General features: G+C 40.2%; 1 protein-coding gene across 9 annotated transcripts in view; it reads left to right on the forward strand.

Moving 5' to 3' along the window:
• The window catches only part of VTI1A (vesicle transport through interaction with t-SNAREs 1A), a 368921-nt gene that overhangs the window by 271917 nt on the left and 78393 nt on the right, over positions 1-18611 (forward strand). Inside the window, exon 9 of one of the 9 annotated variants that reach the window (XM_022568768.3) lies at positions 3-18611. This exon is cut by the window's right edge and continues 56666 nt beyond it. The exons of 7 other annotated variants lie outside the window; for them this stretch is intronic. In XM_022568768.3, the coding sequence (XP_022424476.1) occupies positions 3-111 (109 nt within the window). In that variant the 3' untranslated portion in view covers positions 112-18611. The remainder of the gene's footprint in view (positions 1-2) is intronic. One more of the 9 variants, XM_089898184.1, reaches the window with a different exon arrangement.

Here is an 18611-nt window from a genome sequence, read left to right on the forward strand (position 1 = left end):
AGCTGGTGTGAAGGAGAGAGCCGAAGATGCAGGTGTGTGCCCCGGTGGGCAGCTCTAGGCATGGCCATGAGGCCCTCCTGCAAGTCCACCAACGTCCAGAGATCAAGATGAATGTTCTGGTCGGTTAATGAAGTTTGGGTTTGTCACTGCACCACAATCCAATTGTTTCCCTTGCCAGTTCGTGGGGTGAACAGAATGCTGAGAGTGGAGCATGGGAAGGGAGTTTAGATTTCTCACCTGGTTTCTAGCCAGGTGATACATTGTCCTACGCAGGAGGCCTCAGTCAAGCCGCAAGTAGTGTGCACTAGTCACTGGCAGAGCATCTGGGATGCTCTCTCTGCCTGCACTTCCCTTCATCCGGGTAGAACTCACTCACCTGGCAAGGCTCAGCTTAAATCTTAGCTTCTCTTGGGAGCTCTCCCAAGCCCTCATTTGGAATAACCATTCTTCCCTCTGGGTCTCCTCGCTGACTTCTGTCTCCCCTTCAGTTCATGGTATAAATTATACGGTGTCGAAGTGGCTCTCCTCTGAGGCCGTGAGATCCTTGAGGGCAGGCATTGTGTTTCCTTTTTCTTTATATCTCTGGAATGCAGTACCCTTCCTGGTACATAATAGGTCCTCAGTGAATGCCTGATATATTGGGAAAAAATGACTAGATACCTGAAATATTAAAGGAATTAATGTTATTTGGGTGGAGAGTAATAAAGACATGCAAAGTTCTATGTGAAACTCATCTTTTCTCCCCAATACAACCTGATTAAACAGTGACAGTTTCTTCCTCTCTTGAGCCACCTGGATCTTAATGGTTATTTTCTTACAAGGCTGTTGAGTTTACAAGATGACAGAACTGTATTTACCTTGGACTTGGGGCTGTCCTCTATTAAGGAGCTTTCAGCAAAGCCTAGGAGTTAAGTTATGGCATTGCGGGCTAAAAGCCAGTGGGGAAACCCTGGGGGAAAAACCCTCATGGGTAAGAAATACTTTGTCATCTGGTCCCTGAGTCTTATGGACTTAAGCAGTGACCTAGCTGAGTGATCCCACAGTGAGGCCTCAACATGTTCCAAGGCCTTAACTTGCTCTGAATGGGCTCCGGATTCCCAGTGATGCCCGCAGCCCCTCAGGGTCAGGGGCCACCATGCTGCCAGTCAGGCGGGGCAGGTGGAATGTTGCACAGCTGCGCCTCTGGTTGCATTTCCCAACACCTCCCTATCCCACAATGACTGGTCGTTGGCATGCTATTTCTGCCACCTTGTCATCTCAATGGCTTGTCTGGGGTCTCAATGGCTGTATATGCGGAGTGCCTGTCCCCAGCCCTTTTTTCTCAGGACAAGCTCGAGTTCACTTCCTCTGGTCTTATCAAACCCCTTGTTTCCAAAACTGTTAGCCACTTGGGGAGTTGAACTCGACTTCTCCCTCCCAACATCCTCCCAGCTGAAATTAATGAGAAAAACAGTTGACCATGGTGAGATGTCTGTCCTTCCCATTCTCCCCCATCTACCATGACTTAGAGGGATAAGCCTGGAGAATTTTGTCAGGTGCGTTTCGTACTGCTGGTGGTTATTTGGCCATCTCTGATTCGAGCTCAGCTTAAAGAAACATATGGCCCCAGATTCTGCAATGCTACAGATTTGGAACTTTCCCATGTTAAAAGACTTAACAGATGAAATATGGTTTTCTATACCTCTTTTCACTGACCGTCAAAATAACAAGTGGTGTCTTGTCTTTCAACAGAGACACTCTTTTTACTCAGTTATTCAATGAAGAATGTGCTGTTGTCTTTGCTGTAGATTTTTATTTTATTTGTAAATTGTGCGTGCTGCGTGCTATGGAATACTGAAAAGCTATACACCCTGGCTTGTTAGCTGACACACAGTATGTGTGATTACAAATTGTTTGAATAACAGTGGACTATTGAACTGCCATCCAGATGTGTGTGGAGTTAACTGTGGGAATGTCCACAAAAGAGGATTATCTTTCTGGTTGCTGGGTCCAAGCCCCCCAGAAAGTGGAAACATAAGCGTGGAAGCTACTCAAATAGAACAGTAGCTACAAATGGCTCTTCAGAAGCAAAATTAATCATTTTTTTAAATTACACATTGCAGTTAAGACGAATTTGTCCTTCTAAAGTAAATCAGGCAAAGAAAATACCAAACAGCAACAAAAGAAGTTGCGGCTTTGAATGGCCTTTGCAAATGGTTTAGTCATTTTATGTTTTTAATTATCTACAAATTCAGAACATTGTAGACTCAAGATAAGACCCTGACCATCCCAAGTCTCTGAGCTAACTTCTTGTGTACTTTATCTATGTTTCCAGCACTTCCTTCCATCTTGTCTGCTGCACCGGATACCACAATCATACAGCAGTTGGCGTTCATAGTCCTGGCCAGGGGAAAACAATACAGAAATCCCTTGTGAACATTTCCTTTAAAATATTTGAACCACAGTGAGATACTACCTCATACCCAGTAGAATGGCTAAAATAAAAAAGACAGACAATAACAAGTGTCGACAAAGATGTGGAGATATCAAAACCCTCACCCGCTGTTTATGAGAAAGTAAAATGGCATAGCCACTTTGTCAAACAGTTGGACAGTTCCTTAAAATGTTCAACATGGAGCTGCCATACAAACCAGCATTTCCACTCCTAGGTATATGTATCCAAGAGGAATGACAATATAGGTTCACATAAAAACTTGCACATGTACAGAGCAGCATTATTCATAATAGTCAAACAGCAGAAACAACCCGATGTCCATCAACTGATGAATGGATAAATAAAATGGCATTTTATTATTTGGCCATAAAAAGGAATGAAATACTAATACAACCTGGATGAACCTTGAAAACATGCTTAGTGAAAAAACCAGACTCAAAAGACTGTGTAGTATATGAATCCATTTGTATGAAATGTCCCGAATAGGCAGATCTATAGAGATAGAAAGTAGATTAGTGGTTGCCTAGAGCTGGAGGCATTGAGGGGAAATGGAGGGTGACTGCTAATGGGAATGGGTTTTCTCTTTGGAGTGATGAAAATTTTCTAAAGTTGATTGTGATGATGGTTGTACAACTTGGTGAATATACTAAAAACCATTGAATTTTAAACCTTAAATGGGTAAATGGCATGGTATATGAATTATACCTCAATTAAGCTGTTTAAAAATGAAGGCAAAATAAAGACAGTTTCAGGTAAAAAATTTTAAAGGTATTTCAAGGTGATTTTTTTTTTTTAGAGAATCATGCCTCAAATTAGGAAGTTTTCAAAAACCATATATCTGGACTTTTTTGGCAACATGAAAAGAAGGGGAAATGGTTTTAAATTTAGTAGCTTATGTCCTTTCCCCCCCGCCCCCGGAATGAAATATCTGTTACTTGTTCAACAATGTCAATGCTTTCTATCTCCACTTGGAATCTACAGCAGTAAGTTGGCACCCAGCCATCAAATACCTATATCTACCTTTGTGCAATAAAGCTCCCTTTAGCAATGCGTATTGAAATATATCATTTGGAACCTATTTTAAATTCTGTAGCAAGCAAGTCAAAAAAAAAAATGTAAATCATGAAACATCAACCAAGTCAGAGGAAACAAAGAAACGAACAGGAAATCCTCTCTAGATTCTGTTCTCACTCCACTTTCTATAGTTTAATCTAAAGAAAAATGTGGAATTTCCTGCGGAGTGATTAATAGGCCAGTGTGGTGACATACAGGAACTCTGAGCTTGACCTTGCAGGTAAAGGCTAACTGGTATGTGAAGTTGATTACACAATTTCCTCTAAATAAGTTGACAAGTGGCTTGCTCAGTTGCCTTGACTTTTGCCCTTATAAATGCACACTTATAAATGACTTGCTTTTTCAGCTAAAGCAATCCTTATTTTAGATGTGACATGTGTTAAGTAAACAGACTGATAGGGAACCCAGCTTCCTAGCCTTCATAGCCAGGTCAGATTAGCAGAGTTGCTAGGGGACATGAGTTGGGGCAGCCTGAAACTTGGCTTTGAGATATGGCTGTATTTGTAGAGCATGAGAAACCCAAAACTGTTTTTGTCCTTCCAGTACGGTGAAGTAGACTGGTGGATTTGAGAAGATGATTCCACATGTAGCTTGAAATATTCCAGGAGTAGAGGTGCTAAATGGTTTGCATTGAATGACAATAGGTTTATCTCTAGTGTTTATCTCTAGTTTATCTCTAGTTCAGGTCTCCTTTCAGGATGTCAAGTTTGTAAGAAAATGCAGCCTCTGGTGTTTTGTCCAAAAATATCACGGAGAAAAGGCTTCTGGTCAGCATTTCTGTTCTATTATCATTTTCATAGGAAGAAAATATAGTCCTTTTATAGTCAAGAGGATATAGTTTATTGAGATATTTTTATTTAAAGATGTACTACTTCCTTCTATTTAAGGGGAAAGTTAACAAAAAGCCACTATAAGGAACAGGAAGTGTTACTTCAGATGATAAATCGAAATGATGCTTAGGAAAATAACTGGTTATTTGTAGATTTATAAGTCAAGCACCTTTATTGAACTTAATATATCCTGATTTGATAAGCGAAAAGAGCTTTGCTAACATTGTTGATTTAGCTGGAATCTATTTGTGTGTGTGTGTGTGTGTGGTGTGTGTGACTCTTCCTGAATGAGTTAAACATTTGGAAAATGAATTGATTTTTATTTGTATATACAAAGATAATGCCATTTATGCTTTCCAGGTCTAGAATATGACAAGCCTTGAGCTCATCTGGAAAACAGAACATTATTAGGATTCAGAGGTTAAATTTACCATCCCACCATCAAATCCATGAATGTCCCTCTGAAACAATGTGCAGACCCATTATAAATCATCTTCCTTCACATTAGCTCTTAGCTCTTCCTTAGCTCTTACATAAGATGAAACTCGCCAGCCTGGAAATGTTTACTACTTACCACAGATGTCTCTCTTAGACATCTTTTTGTTTATTTCATTATTTCATTCAGTCATCCATAAGTATTTGCAACAAAAGGATTGCCATCCATCTTCCGGCTGGCTGTATGCTTGGGCAAAGGACTGGGGCTAATCTGTCCTGCCATGTGGCTTCCCCTTGAAAGCTGTCAATACTCAGTAACCATTAACTATTAACAACAACATCCTCAATGCATGTGTCTGAGCCATGTCACTTCCGCCCCAGCTAGCCAGAGCCCAGTTAGACGTACTCATGAGATTTTTCACACTCGACTCTCTCTGCTTGTGGAAAGTTCGGATCTCCTGAGGTTTGGCTTTCAACTCAGCATGGTAAACCTAAGACTGACGAATTTCCCACCACAAAGGACCAGTCAGAGAAGTTTCTGCTGCCTCTCAATTTTCTCTCTCAAGAGAGTGCCCTTTAAAATTAAAGGATAAATACTTCTGTTGTATACATTTTAATCAAATATTTCAGAAATTTAAAAATAGGACATAATAAGTGAACACCCTTCATAATAAATGAACACCCCTCTTCCCAGCACAAGCTTAAGAATTAATATTTTACAAATACAAATGAAGTTCCCGTTCCACCTCAGGAGAAGTTTACAAGACCTAGTGCACCGTACCTTGAAGAAATCCACATGAAATACTGGGAGCTGCCCTGTGAGAGGAAGAGAGATGACATGCTTCTGGAGAAAAAATGCACTTTTCTCTTGTTGGTTTGAGCTTTTTATATTCCAAATATTTAAAGCAAAAGACATTGCCGATATTCAGTTATTTTCAAACCTCAAAGGTGACAGTTTTCTGTGGTTAGCCTCAGAGCAGAGAGACAGATATCCATTGCACATTACAAGAGGAAACCAAAATCCAGGTCACATCTTCTCTTGTCTAGATCATTAGCTTAGACTCAGAATTAGCTTCCCTGCCTCAGTTCTCAGCCCCTTCCAATTCAGCCTCCACGCTCTTGCCACAAGCATATGTATATCAGATCGAGAATCAAGACAGGGAAGCTGTCTCGATTATAAAATATATACATAGTGGAATTCTTACTACAAGCCAGCTACCTTGCAGAGGCTGCCACTTTACATAACTCATCTCATTTCATCCTCACAGGAAACTCTGAGACATCCAGGGGCAGATCCAAGTTTTGTGGAATCCAAATTTGGGGATACTTTGATGAGGGGAGGTTAAATTGAAAATTAGTTAATATTTGTTAAGGTTAAGAAAAGAAAGTACTACAAAATTTTAAAGGCAGTTAAATACTACAGACACCTCAAAGTTCAGAAAAATCACATAGTTTTATTAATTAACCACTTGACATACATTTATAATACTTTTTTCCCCTATATTTTTGGCTGCATATTCTTTGGTCATTTCTTCATCTAACAAGTTTTTCATAATATCTTCTATGACGAGAATAGAAGGATGCTCAGTCTTTCCTCTAACGTGGTTGAGCAAACTTTTTTTTAAATTATGGAGAGTATATTTAAAGCTTCTTTTTTGCTTCATAGTTCAACATTAGTAATAATCATGTAAGTTTTTAAGATCGTCGTCAAATGGAAACATCTCACTTTTTTCCCAGATATGGAGCTGTGAGATTTGGAATTTTTTCCACACACTTAGCTTCTGGCTCCGTGCATTTCTTTCTGTACCTCCCATATGCGTCTGGAGCCGGTTGCTCTAAGGCATGTTCATATGACAGTATGACCTCTGGCCCTGGCCCTTCATGTCCCAACACTAGATGAGTTGGCCGTTTCCAGCCCAGGACAGCTAGCAATAACCTACCCAAACATGGAAATGACTGTATAACATGTAAGCATATCCCACTGCATCCAAAGTAGATTATCCCTAACTCAGCTTTTCCCCATGGCCACTCCAATGCTACCCAACACAAGGGAGAGTCAGAGTAGAAAGAGACGGTCATCCTAAAGGATTGCAGTTAATATGTCTTATGTTTACAAATTGTAAAAAATATTTGACCAAGTGAACATATTTCTAGGGCCTCTCCCAGGGCCTTGGAAGGAGGCCAAACAAGTGAGAGACTGACCCTGAAGGCTGGACGGGAGCTGAGAAGCTCCATTTGCTTTTGCAAACTTGAGCAAGGTTACTTGGGTAGCAAGTGACAGAGCTAGGACTTGAACCCAGTCTGTAGAGGCCAAGCTCTTATCTATTAAATTATGTTAACTCATCTTTTTTTTTTTAACTTTTTATTTTATACTGGAGTGTAGTTAACAGTGTTGTGTTAGTTTCAGGTGTACAGCAAAGTGATTCAGTTACACATATACATGTATCTATTCTTTTACAAAGTCTTTTCCCATTTAGGTTGTTACATAATATTAAGCAGAGTTCCCTGTGCTATACAGTAGGTCTTCAGTTGGTTACTCATTTTAAATACAGCAGTGTGTACATGTCAATCCCAAAGTCCCTAACTATCCCTCCCCACCTCCCTTCCCCCCAGTAACCATAAATTCATTCTCTAAGTCTGTGAGTCTGTTTCTGTTTTGTAAATAAATTTATTTGTATCGCTTTTTTTAGATTCCACATATAAGCGATATCATACGATATTTCTCTTTCTCTATCTGATTTCACTCAGTGTGACAATCTCTAGGTCCATCCATGTCGCTGCAAATGGCATTATTTCATTCTTTTTAATGGCTGAGTAATATTCCAATGTATGTAGGCACCACTCTTTTTTATCCACTCCTCTGTCGATGGACATTTAGGTTGCTTCCATGTCTTGGCTAAGGGTGCATGTATCCTTTCAGACCATGTTTTTCTCTAGGTATATGCCCAGGAGTGGGATTGCAGGATCATATGGTAGCTCTATTTTTAGTTTCTTAAGGACCCTCCATACTGTTTTGCATAGTGGCTGCACCAATTCACATTCCCACCAACAGTACGGGAGGGTTGCCTTCTCTCCACACCCTCTCCAGCATTTATTGTTTGTGGACTTTTTAATGATGGCCATTCTGACTGGTGAGAGGTAATACCTCATTTCGCCATTAGTCAACATTTGCTACACCAAAAAATGGGCATTCGAATCTCGAAACAGATTTGCTCTATTCCTGTGCACCCTTGGGCCAACTTCCTTTAAGACTCTGGAACTCAACCTCTGTTGGAAAGAAATTTTATCATGACAGAGACTTTCCAACAGCTCTGTATTAAACAAAAGTCACTGCCTCTCCTCCACCCATGTTCTAAAATTCATGTTGCCCCTCATCCAGCTAGGAATATTTCTCAGGCTGCCCCAAGGGTTGATAAATATAGTACAGTCCCTTACGTTTATTCTGGTTTCCCTAAAAGCCATATTTCGGAAGTGGTGGGACAGTCCTCATTAGAAGGGGGACAGCCAGCAGGGGCCCTGCTCTCCATGCCCTGGCGCCTGCAGAAGAAAGGCTTTTTCTGATAAACCCTCCAATGTCTGGGACCCGCGGTTGTGCACATGGGCGGAACGCTCTCTCACAGAACAAGTGTGTTTGCCAAATCAGGGGCTGAAGTATCTTGCAAGTCCACTTGTTCCAGAAGAAAGACAGGATAAGGAAAGTGGCAGAAGCAGTGATAGGAAAGGAGTTTTTCGCACTAACAAGCGTGAGCTGATAAGCCTGACCTGTAAGGCAAATGTTGAGGGTCCTAAGTACACCTCTCAGGCCAAAATTAGCTGAGCAAATTTGATTTGGCTTTCCATTTTATAGTGGGAAAAAAAATTCCTAGGAAGAAAGAAAACTCAGCATGTATTGCTATCACAAATGACAGATTTGACTGCTTAACTGCTAGATTTTCCGACTGAATAAGTCAAGGGAATCACTTAGTAATATGCCTGAATTGTAGGGTGACATGATAAAAATATAGTAATAATATATTTTAGTCCTTGCTATGCTCCAGTCCCTGGGCTGAGTGAGTTTACATTGCTTATTTCATTTGATCCTCGTAAGAAACCTATGAGGCTGTTTCAAATTACAGATGAAGAAAATGAGGCTTAGAGAGATTCAGTAATTTACCCAACGCAGCCACACAGCCAACAGGTGGTGGAGGCTAGATCTGAACCAAAGCAGCCAGACTTGGGAGCCTGCACACTTATCTACTCTTATACGTGGGAGAGGTCCATCTACATCCCATTCCTGTCTCCCTGCTCAGGGATCACCCTACCGTTCTGAACAGTTCCTATAAAAGGGGGAGTGGGGCTTCCCTGGTGGCGCAGTGGTTGAGGGTCCGCCTGCCGATGCAGGGGACATGGGTTCATGCCCCAGTCCGGGAGGATCCCACATGCCACGGGGTGGCTGGGCCCGTGGTCCATGGCCGCTGGGCCTGCGCGTCCGGAGCCTGTGCTCTGCGGCGGGAGAGGCCTCAGCGGTGAGAGGCCCACGTACCGCAGAAAAAAAGGGGGGGGAGTACTTTGAGAAACTCTCTGTTATTTGACATATGTATAAAGCAAACAAGGATTATTTTTATTATGTGCCACAAGTACCCTTTTTAGCTTTTTTTTTTTCTCTCTTAGGGTGCCTAGAATAAAACATAAGAATATTGGTAAGGGAGCAGAATAAATATTTATTGAGCTCTGAAAGGCTTGATACATGCTTAGTTCTTCTCCACCCCTGCTCGGAGGCCCAGGCCGTGTAAAAGGAAGCTCTCAGAAGGGTTAAGGAGAGTGTGGCTGCTTCCTTCTGGCAAACTCAGGTTCCTGTGAAGTATCTAAAGTCATGCTGCTGCTCCTTGGAGGCTGAACAGGGTTCCCTGTGTGTTACCCATTTGTACCTAAAATCTCTACCAGGAAGTTTTTGAAAAGTTCTCCAGAAGGAAAGCCATATTCACCTGGTCCAGGTGTAGGGTACGGTGGCAATTCAATGCCAGGTCCTGGGGGAAGCACCAGCCTGGGCCTTGTAGTCACATTGGAGAGGAAGTGATGAGCCAAGGCCAGGATGATGAGAGGGAACCTCAGGAGAATATGTGCTCCATCCCCTCATTTCACAGAAGGAGAAACTGAGGCCCCGGGAGAGGAAGTGACCTACGGCTGGTCACGGTGGAGGCAGCACTAGGCTTCCTACTTAAGACACTCCTTCTACCATAGGCTGCTGACATGCTCACCTCAGCGCAGCATCACCCAAGCAGACAGGGGCATCCTAAATACTTCGTAGCAGTTCTGTCATCCAGCGATGAGATTTGAGGTTACATTTCAGAATTGTGATGAGGAGACGGACTTCCAAGAGAGGCTACGCCCTTTTTCCTAAGGTGGTTAGATTCTCAGTCTATAGCAACAAAAGAGCTATTTAAATAAACTCTATTTTATTCCTACAGTTGGTGACTCATCTACAGTAATATGTGTTATCATATTACCTGAGCCAATCACGTTTTCCCCAGACTTATATTCCTCAGCAGAGATGCAGGGAAATTGCCCGACAAGTTCTTTATTGCTTGTTCCAAAAGCAGGAAGTGCCCTAAGTGACTGTCTACACAAGTATCTCACACAAATGACACCTGCTACTCTTCTTCTCTTTGAGGTACCTTGTTTAACCAAATATACTTGGAAAGAGTTGGGGAGGATCAAGTTATTGTTCACGTTGATCCATCTTTGCCAATAGAACATTTTTGAAGACAACGATATTATCTTATGCACTTTAAATATATCCTCAAAACCTTGAAGCAACAGATTGAGCTCGTTTAAATAATGGAAACATCCTCTGATAGCCCAGTCAGCAAAACCAGTCTTCACTGTGCCATGAAACAATCCAAGTGGACTCGTTTTCTGATAGAACAAGTCTGATTTCATTTTTTCCATTTAAACAGATGTGTTAGTACATGTCCCTGGGAGAAGCTCGCCGCTCTGAATTCTAGTTCTGAAGTAGTTGGGAAGCTAGGAAGGAGGTGGATGTATGGAGCAGAGAGCGTCAAGCCTCTCTGTGAATTTGTCACAAGGCAGGTGTAAGGTGCTGCCACCATCAGTACATCTTCAGACACTTTCTTTGCTTTGTCCCCACAAGACTATCAAGAAAGCTGCATTCTTTGAAAATAAATTTGGAGATGAAAAAGGTAAAGTTATTACACTTTCAGTGAACAAAAACTGTCAAAATTTGCACCACTCCACTGTACAATATGTCTGAATTCAGACCATCCTATTTCCCACTGAGCACCGTGCATCACCCTTCACAGGAATATGTGTAAAACTGGGAGAAACTCAAAGCTCCAGCTTGGATCCGTGGTCCTTGATGAAAGGAGCAGCTACTTCCAGCAGTCATTCCTATTGTGTCGTCTCTTTACTTGGCACTGGGGAGCCAGTACACCCAGGGCAAAGCAACTTAGTGAAGTGGGAGAAGGCAACTGAGGAAACACGGTGGTGAAAGAACGCTGGCGTGATACTTGGATCACAGGCATAGTCTCAGAAGACTGGCTTCAACAAATAAAAATACATATGGAAGTTAGGGATCTAGACATTGATTCTCTTTAATTTAGCTATACTCCAATTTAATACTTTAAGAGAAATCTTTGCAGGTACTGAGAAAAGGCCACGTACCAGTATGTTCATTGCAACACTGGAACAGCAGAAATTTAAAAGCGACATAAAGATTCATCAGTGGGGGAGGGTCAATACAACAGAACACTGTTTGGTAGTTAAAATACATAAGCGAATCATACACACCTGTGCACACACATATGCATCCTGGAACTATTATGTTGAGTCAAAAGATAATTTTTGAAGTGCTGCGTATAGAGCATTATGTTAAAAAAAATAGTACACCTGTTTATAGATACATAAATATGTAGTAAAAGAATAGAAACATGGGCAGAAGCACAAGCTACGGGGGAAGGGGTATCAACTGTATTTTGTAACATGTTATCTTTTCAGAAGAGCAGCTCAGCCTTCCATGCTATTAAATTGATTATTGTATTTCCAGAGGAAACAAAGAGACTGATTTTTAAATATGTATCCTGTGCATCCAATGGGAGAAGGGGCTTTAGAGTTTCGACTTAGGCTTTTGTGGGAGAATAAAGGAAGTGAACTGACCTTTCACCTCGGACACTCCATCAGGGCCAAATACAGACTTAAGACAATTTCCATCTTGGAAGGGGATGAGTCTGGTTAGACTGCTTATCCCAAAGTCATCCCTGATTTTTGTTTTTAATGAAATTTGACAAATAAAGTATGTGCATGAAGGCTCCTGTAGAATGGCCTTAATTTGTGCTTAGGAATGCATAATTTTATCAGGGTCTCTGTAATTAGATATTGTGCAATAGAATAAAAAGCAAATACTGCTCGTTCCATGGCAACGACGGCCTTTAGTACCTATCTTTGAGATAACGAAGGTTTCCATAGACACACGTATCGCATGGGATTTTTTTTAATAGACATCCAACAAGAAAATGAAAGTTTCCCAATTGGTTTTCCCCTGATTTTAAGGGCAAGTGTATGAACATGTGTTTTGTTCTCTTCTTTTTCTACTGTCTCCTAGATGTGAGTTGTTTTTCCCCCTTCTCTATCTGTTTGAACTGTAAACGTGGATGCTGCAGGTTTCGTAGTCCTATAGAATAATTTCAGTGCTTAAACTGGTGTTTGGTGTGAAGTGCTCATCCTTTCAGGGGAGAGAAAAGAATTAAGATTGTGGTCACTTTCTTTGTAAGGACTGAAGAAAGGTTTCATGGGATGGTAGTCTGTCTTTTATCAGAAAGAGCACTGACGGGCCGGGGCATGGACTAGAGAGCAAGCTTCTAGAAGGCAGGGAGTAACCTCTGTGACGCCAGCATCTAGCATTGCAGACACACAGTAGGTACTCAACAATTAACTCCCTGCTGGTTAACTAATCATACAGGGGGAAGACAGCAGTGTTGAATAATTACTAAGGAAAGACCCTGAAAGATGCACCTTCGCTTCTAGACCAGAGGTCAGATATCTGAGTGAGCAGGTGGGTCACATAAATGGGCCAGGTGGGGCTGGCCAAATGTTACACAACAGGAAGTGGAGGGCCTGGGGTGAACCAAGGTGTGCATGGACTATCTTAAAGCATTCAATCCAAGCTTTTTCAAACATCAACTAAGCCAAACAAAACAGTCTAATTTGCATTTCTGCCTAGGCTGTGAGTATTGTAATTCTAGTACTATATTATTTCCACTGAGAGATGGCCAAGTCCCAAACAGGTTACGAACCATTCCTACCAAGCGCCAGTATTAAGCAGGTAACTATGCAGTGGGTATTGCTCTTTACTAAGTGGTAAGACTTTGGGCCAGACCAGCTCTGTGCAGGGCCAGTTCTGGAAGCAGTAGGCTCTCTTTTTCTCACTTTGGAATTTGGTTGAAATTCACCTGTAATGTTCACCAAGGGCAGTCTAGAAAGGGAGAATACCCAGCAGTGTATCCTGCACCTTAAGAGGAAGGGTCAGTGGAAGGTGAGAGAAGCAAGCCCATGGGTTTGTGGTCTGCTAAGATGCATGCGACCTTCAAATTGTTTTAAATACCAGTGGGTCAACCACTGCCTTCTATCCAACCCGCTGCCTACCTGGGGTGATCTCCTAGAGTCTGATTCACTGCACCACCCAATAAAGCCTGATTGGTTGTACATAAACATTTCTAGTACAGATGCTCTTGGCCACAAGATTTTTGCTTTAAGAACTATTAGCCCAAGTCCCTCCTGTTGGAACACACGGCCTCAAGTATTTGTAGATGTTCTGCCCGAGATACACCTAGGCTGAACTCTGGAAACTAGTTCTTTTATCTCCTTCATTTCATTAACTGCATTAAGTAGCATGATTGGAATTGTTAGGGCAAAGCCCTTTGCAATTTTATTAGCATTAAGCAATTTTATATGTGGTAGTGAAGTGTGCACCTTGAGAGAATATTGAGCACATTTTAAGAAGGGAAGAGAGATACTGATATATAGTGAGAGAGGCAGAGAAACACATGTTAATTATCCCTATGAATCCTGTAAATGTCTTCATAGAATCATAGAAATCATACCATTCCTTGGATTTAGAGAGCATTCTCTTCCAAATGACTCGAGGCAGTAGAGGTGTTGTCTTATCTTCATATGATCCTGAGAGATAGGGAGGAACAATTGTAAAACAAACTATTGAGACCCTGTTAGGCATCATGGGGTAGCAGTTAAGATATCATTTAAAGTATTGTTAATCTAAAATTTATGGTCTCACTAGAGGCAGTTATAGTCACCTTTGTCAATTGGATCAATAAAAGAACTAAAATTGTCCATCTCTCCATTAAAACAAAGAATCGGAATAAGAGTCTGGGACCCTAGAGATAGTCTAGACCACTAGACCCAACTCCTAGAGATTATGCATTTTAGAATGGTGCAAAAAGAAAAGCCACAGGAAAGGATGAATTTAATACCATGTACCTGCAAAGATAGGGAGTTGATCTCTACACTCATTGGTTAGACAGTCACTTTGAGGTATTTCAGTGCTTGCAGGTGGCAGCTGTGCTTCCTTTGCTCAACAGTGAGTTTTCTTTTTTTTTAATTTATTTTATTTTATTTATTTATTTTTAATTTTTAAATAGATCTTTATTGGAGTATAATTGCTTCACAATACTGTGTTAGTTTCTGTTGCACAACAAAGAGAATCAGCCATATGCATACACATGTCCCCATATCCCCTCCCTCTTGAGCCTCCCTCCCACCCTCCCTATCCCACCCCTCTAGGTCATCGCAAAGCACCAAGCCGATCTCCCTATGCTATGCTGCTGCTTCCCACCAGCCAACTATTTTACATTCGGTAGTGTATATATGTCGATGGTACTCTTACTTCGCCCCAGCTTCACCCTCCCACCCCATGTCCTCAAGTCCATTTTCTATGTCTACGTCTTTATTCCTGCCCTGCAACTAGGTTCATCAGTACCATTTTTTTTTTTTTTTTAGATTCCGTATATATGTGTTAGCGTACGGTATTTGCTTTTCTCTTTCTGACTTACTTCACTCTGTATGACAGGCTCTAGATCCATCCACCTCACTACAAATAACTCAATTTCATTTCCCTTTATGTCTGTGTAATATTCCATTGTATATATGTGCCACATCTTCTTTATCCATGCATCTGTCAGTGGACATTTAGGTTGGTTCCATGTCCTGGCTATTGTAAATAGAGCTGCAATGAACATTGTGGTACATGTCTCTTTTTGAATTATGGTTTTCTCAGGGTATATGCCCAGTAGTGGGATTGCTGGGTCATATGGTAGTTCTACTTTTAGTTTTTTAAGGAACCTCCATACTGTTTTCCATAGTGGTTGTATCAATTTACATGCCCATCAACAGTGCAGGAGGGTTCCCTTTTCACCACACCCTTTCCAGTATTTACTATTTCTAGATTTTTTGGTGATGGCGATTCTGACCTGCATGAGGTAATACCTCATTGTAGTTTTGATTTATATTTCTATAATGATTAGTGATGTTGAGCATCCTTTCATGTGTTTGTTGGCAATCAGTATATCTTCTTTGGAGAAATGTCTATTTAGGTCTTCTGCCCATTTTTTAACTGGATTGTTTGTTTTTTCAATATTGAGCTTCATGAGCTGTTTGTATATTTTGGAGATTAATCCTTTGTCTATTGTTTCATTTGCAAATATTTCCTCCCTTTCTAAGGGTTGTCTTTTTGTCTTGTTTATGGTTTCCTTTCCTGTGCAAAAGCTTTTAAGTCCCATTTGTTTATATTTGTTTTTATTTCCGTTACTCTAGGAGGTGGGTCAAAAAAGATCTTGCTGTGGTTTATGTCAAAGTGTCTTTTTCCTGTTTTCCTCTAAGAGTTTTTATAGTGTCTGGTCTTACATTTAAATCTTTAATCCATTTGGAGATTGTTTTTGTGTACGCTGTTAGGTAGTGTTCTAATTTCATTCTTGTACATGTAGCTGTCCAGTTTTCCCAGCACCACTTATTGAAGAGGCTGTCTTTTCTCCATTGTTTGTTCTTGCCTCCTTTATTGTAAATTAGGTGCCCATGTGTGCGTGGGTTTATCTCTGGGCATTCTATCTTCTACCATTGATCTGTATTTCTGTTTTTGTGCCAGTACCATACTGTCTTGATTACTGTAGCTTTGTGGTATAGTTTGAAGTCAGGGAGCCTGATTCTTCCAACTCCATTTTTCTTTCTCAAGATTGCTTTGGCTATTCGGGGTCTTTTGTGTTTCCATACAAATTGTGAAATTTTTTGTTGTAATTCTGTGAAGAATGCCATTGGTAGTTTGATAGGGATTGCATTGAATCTGTAGATTGCTTTGGGTAGTATAGTCATTTTCACAATATTGATTCTTCCAATCCAAGAACATGGTATATTTCTCCATCTGTTTATGCCATCTTTGATTTCTTTCATCAGTGTTTTATAGTTTTCTGAGTACAAGTCTTTTGTCTCCTTAGGTAGCTTTATTCCTAGGTATTTTATTCTTTTTTGTTGCAATGGTAAATGGGAGTGTTTCCTTAATTTCTCTTTCAGATGTTTCATCATTAGCATATAGGAATGCAAGAGATTTCTGTGCATTAGTTTTGTATCCTGCAACCTTACCAAATTCATTGATTAGTTCTAGTAGTTTTCTGGTGGCATCTTTAGGATTTTCTATGTATAGTATCATGTCATTGGCAAACAGTGACAGTTTTACTTCTTCTTTTCCAATTTGTATTTCTTTTTCTTCTCTGATTGCTGTGGCTAGGACTTCCAAAACTATGTTGAATAAGAGTGGCAAGAGTACACATCCTTGTCTTCTTTCTGATCTTAGTGGAAATGCTTTCAGTTTTTCCCCATTGAGGACGATGTTGGCTGTGGGTTTTTCATATATGGCCTTTATTATGTTGATGTAGGTTCCCTCTGTGCCCATTTTCTGGAGAGTTTTTATCATAAGTGGGTGTTGAATTTTGTCAAAAGCTTTTTCTGCATCTATTGAGATGATCATATGGTTTTTATTCCTTAATTTGTAAATGTGGTGTATCACATTGATTGATTTGCATATATTGAAGAATCCTTGCATCCCTGGGATAAATCCCACTTGATCATAGTGTATGATCCTTTTAATGTGCTGTTGGATTCTGTTTGCTAGTATTTTGTTCAGGATTTTTGCATCTATGTTCATCAGTGATATTAGTCTATAATTTTCTTTTTTTGTGATATCTTTTTCTGGTTTTGGTATCACGGTGATGGTGGCTTCGTAGAATGAATTTGGGAGTGTTTCTCCCTCTGCAATTTTTTGAAAGAGTTTGAGAAGGATGGGTGTTAGCTCTTCTCTAAATGTTTGATAGAATTCACTGTGAAGCCATCTGGTCCTGGACTTTGGTTTGTTGGAAGATATTTAATTACAGTTTCAATTTCATTACTTATGATAGGTCTGTTTATATTTTCTAATTCTTCCTGGTTCAGTCTTGTAAAATTGTACCTTTCCAAGAATTTGTACATTTCTTTGTGGTTGTCCATTTTATTGTCATATAGTTGTTTGTAGTAGTCTCTTATAATCCTTTGTATTTCTGCAGTGTCGGTTATGATTTCTCCTTTTTCATTTCTAATTTTATTGATTTGCATCCTCTCCCTTTTTTTCTTGATGAGTCTGGCTAAGGGTTTATCGATTTTGTTTATCTTGTCAAAGAACCAGCTTTTAGTTTTATTGATCTTTGCTATTGTTTTCTTTGATTCTATTTCATTTATTTCTGCTCTGATCTTTATGATTTCTTTCCTTCTACTGACTTTGGGTTTTCTTTGTTCTTCTTTCTCTAGTTGTTTTAAGTGTATGGTTAGATTGTTTACTTGAGATTTTTCTTGTTTCTTGAGGTGAGATTGAATTGCTTTAAACTTCCCTCTTAGAACTGCTTTTGCTGCATCCTGTAGGTTTTGGGTCGTCGTGTTTTCATTTTCATTTGTTTCTATGTATTTTTTTATTTCTTCTTTGATTTCTTCAGTGATCTCTTGGTTATTTAGTAGCACACTGTTTAGCCTCCATGTATTTGTGTTTTTTAGTTTTTTCCCTGTGATTGATTTCCAATCTCATAACATTGTGGTCAGAAAAGATGCTTGATACGATTTCAGTTTTCTTAAATTTTCCGAGGCTTGATTTGTGACCCAAGGTGTGATCGACCCTGGAGAATGTTCTCTGTGCACTTGAGAACAAAATGTATTCTGCCACTTTTGGGTGGAATGTTCTGTAAATATCAATTAGATCTATCCTGTCTATTGTGTCATTTAAAGCTTGTGTTTCCTTATTTATTTTCTGTTTGGATAATCTGTCCATTGGTGTAAGTGGGGTGTTAAAGTCCCCTACTATTATTGTGTTACTGTTGATTTCTTCTTTCATGGTTGTTAGCATTTGCCTTATGTATTGGGGTGCTCCTGCTATGTTGGGTGCATAAACATTTATAATTGTTATATCTTCTTGGATTCATCCTTTGATCATTATGTAGTGTCCCACCTTATCTCTTGTAACAGTCTTTATATTAAAGTCTATTTTATCTGATACGAGTATTGCTACTCTAGCTTTCTTTCGATTTCCATTTGCATGGAATATCTTTTTCTGTCCCTTCACTTTCAGTCTATATGTGTCCCTAGGTCTGAAGTGGGTCTCTTGTAGACAGCATATATACGGGTCTTGTTTTTGTATCCATTCAGCCAGTCTGTGTCTTTTGGTTGGGGCATTTAATCCGCTTACATTCAAGGTTATTATCGATATGTATGTTCCTGTTACCATTTTCTTCATTGTTTTGGGTTTGTTTTTGTGGGTCTTT

Source organism: Delphinapterus leucas, chromosome 16, assembly GCF_059928025.1.
Source record: "Delphinapterus leucas isolate spDelLeu-1000000601 "Yukka" chromosome 16, BTC_Dleu_Yukka2, whole genome shotgun sequence".
Lineage (NCBI taxonomy): Eukaryota > Metazoa > Chordata > Mammalia > Artiodactyla > Monodontidae > Delphinapterus > Delphinapterus leucas.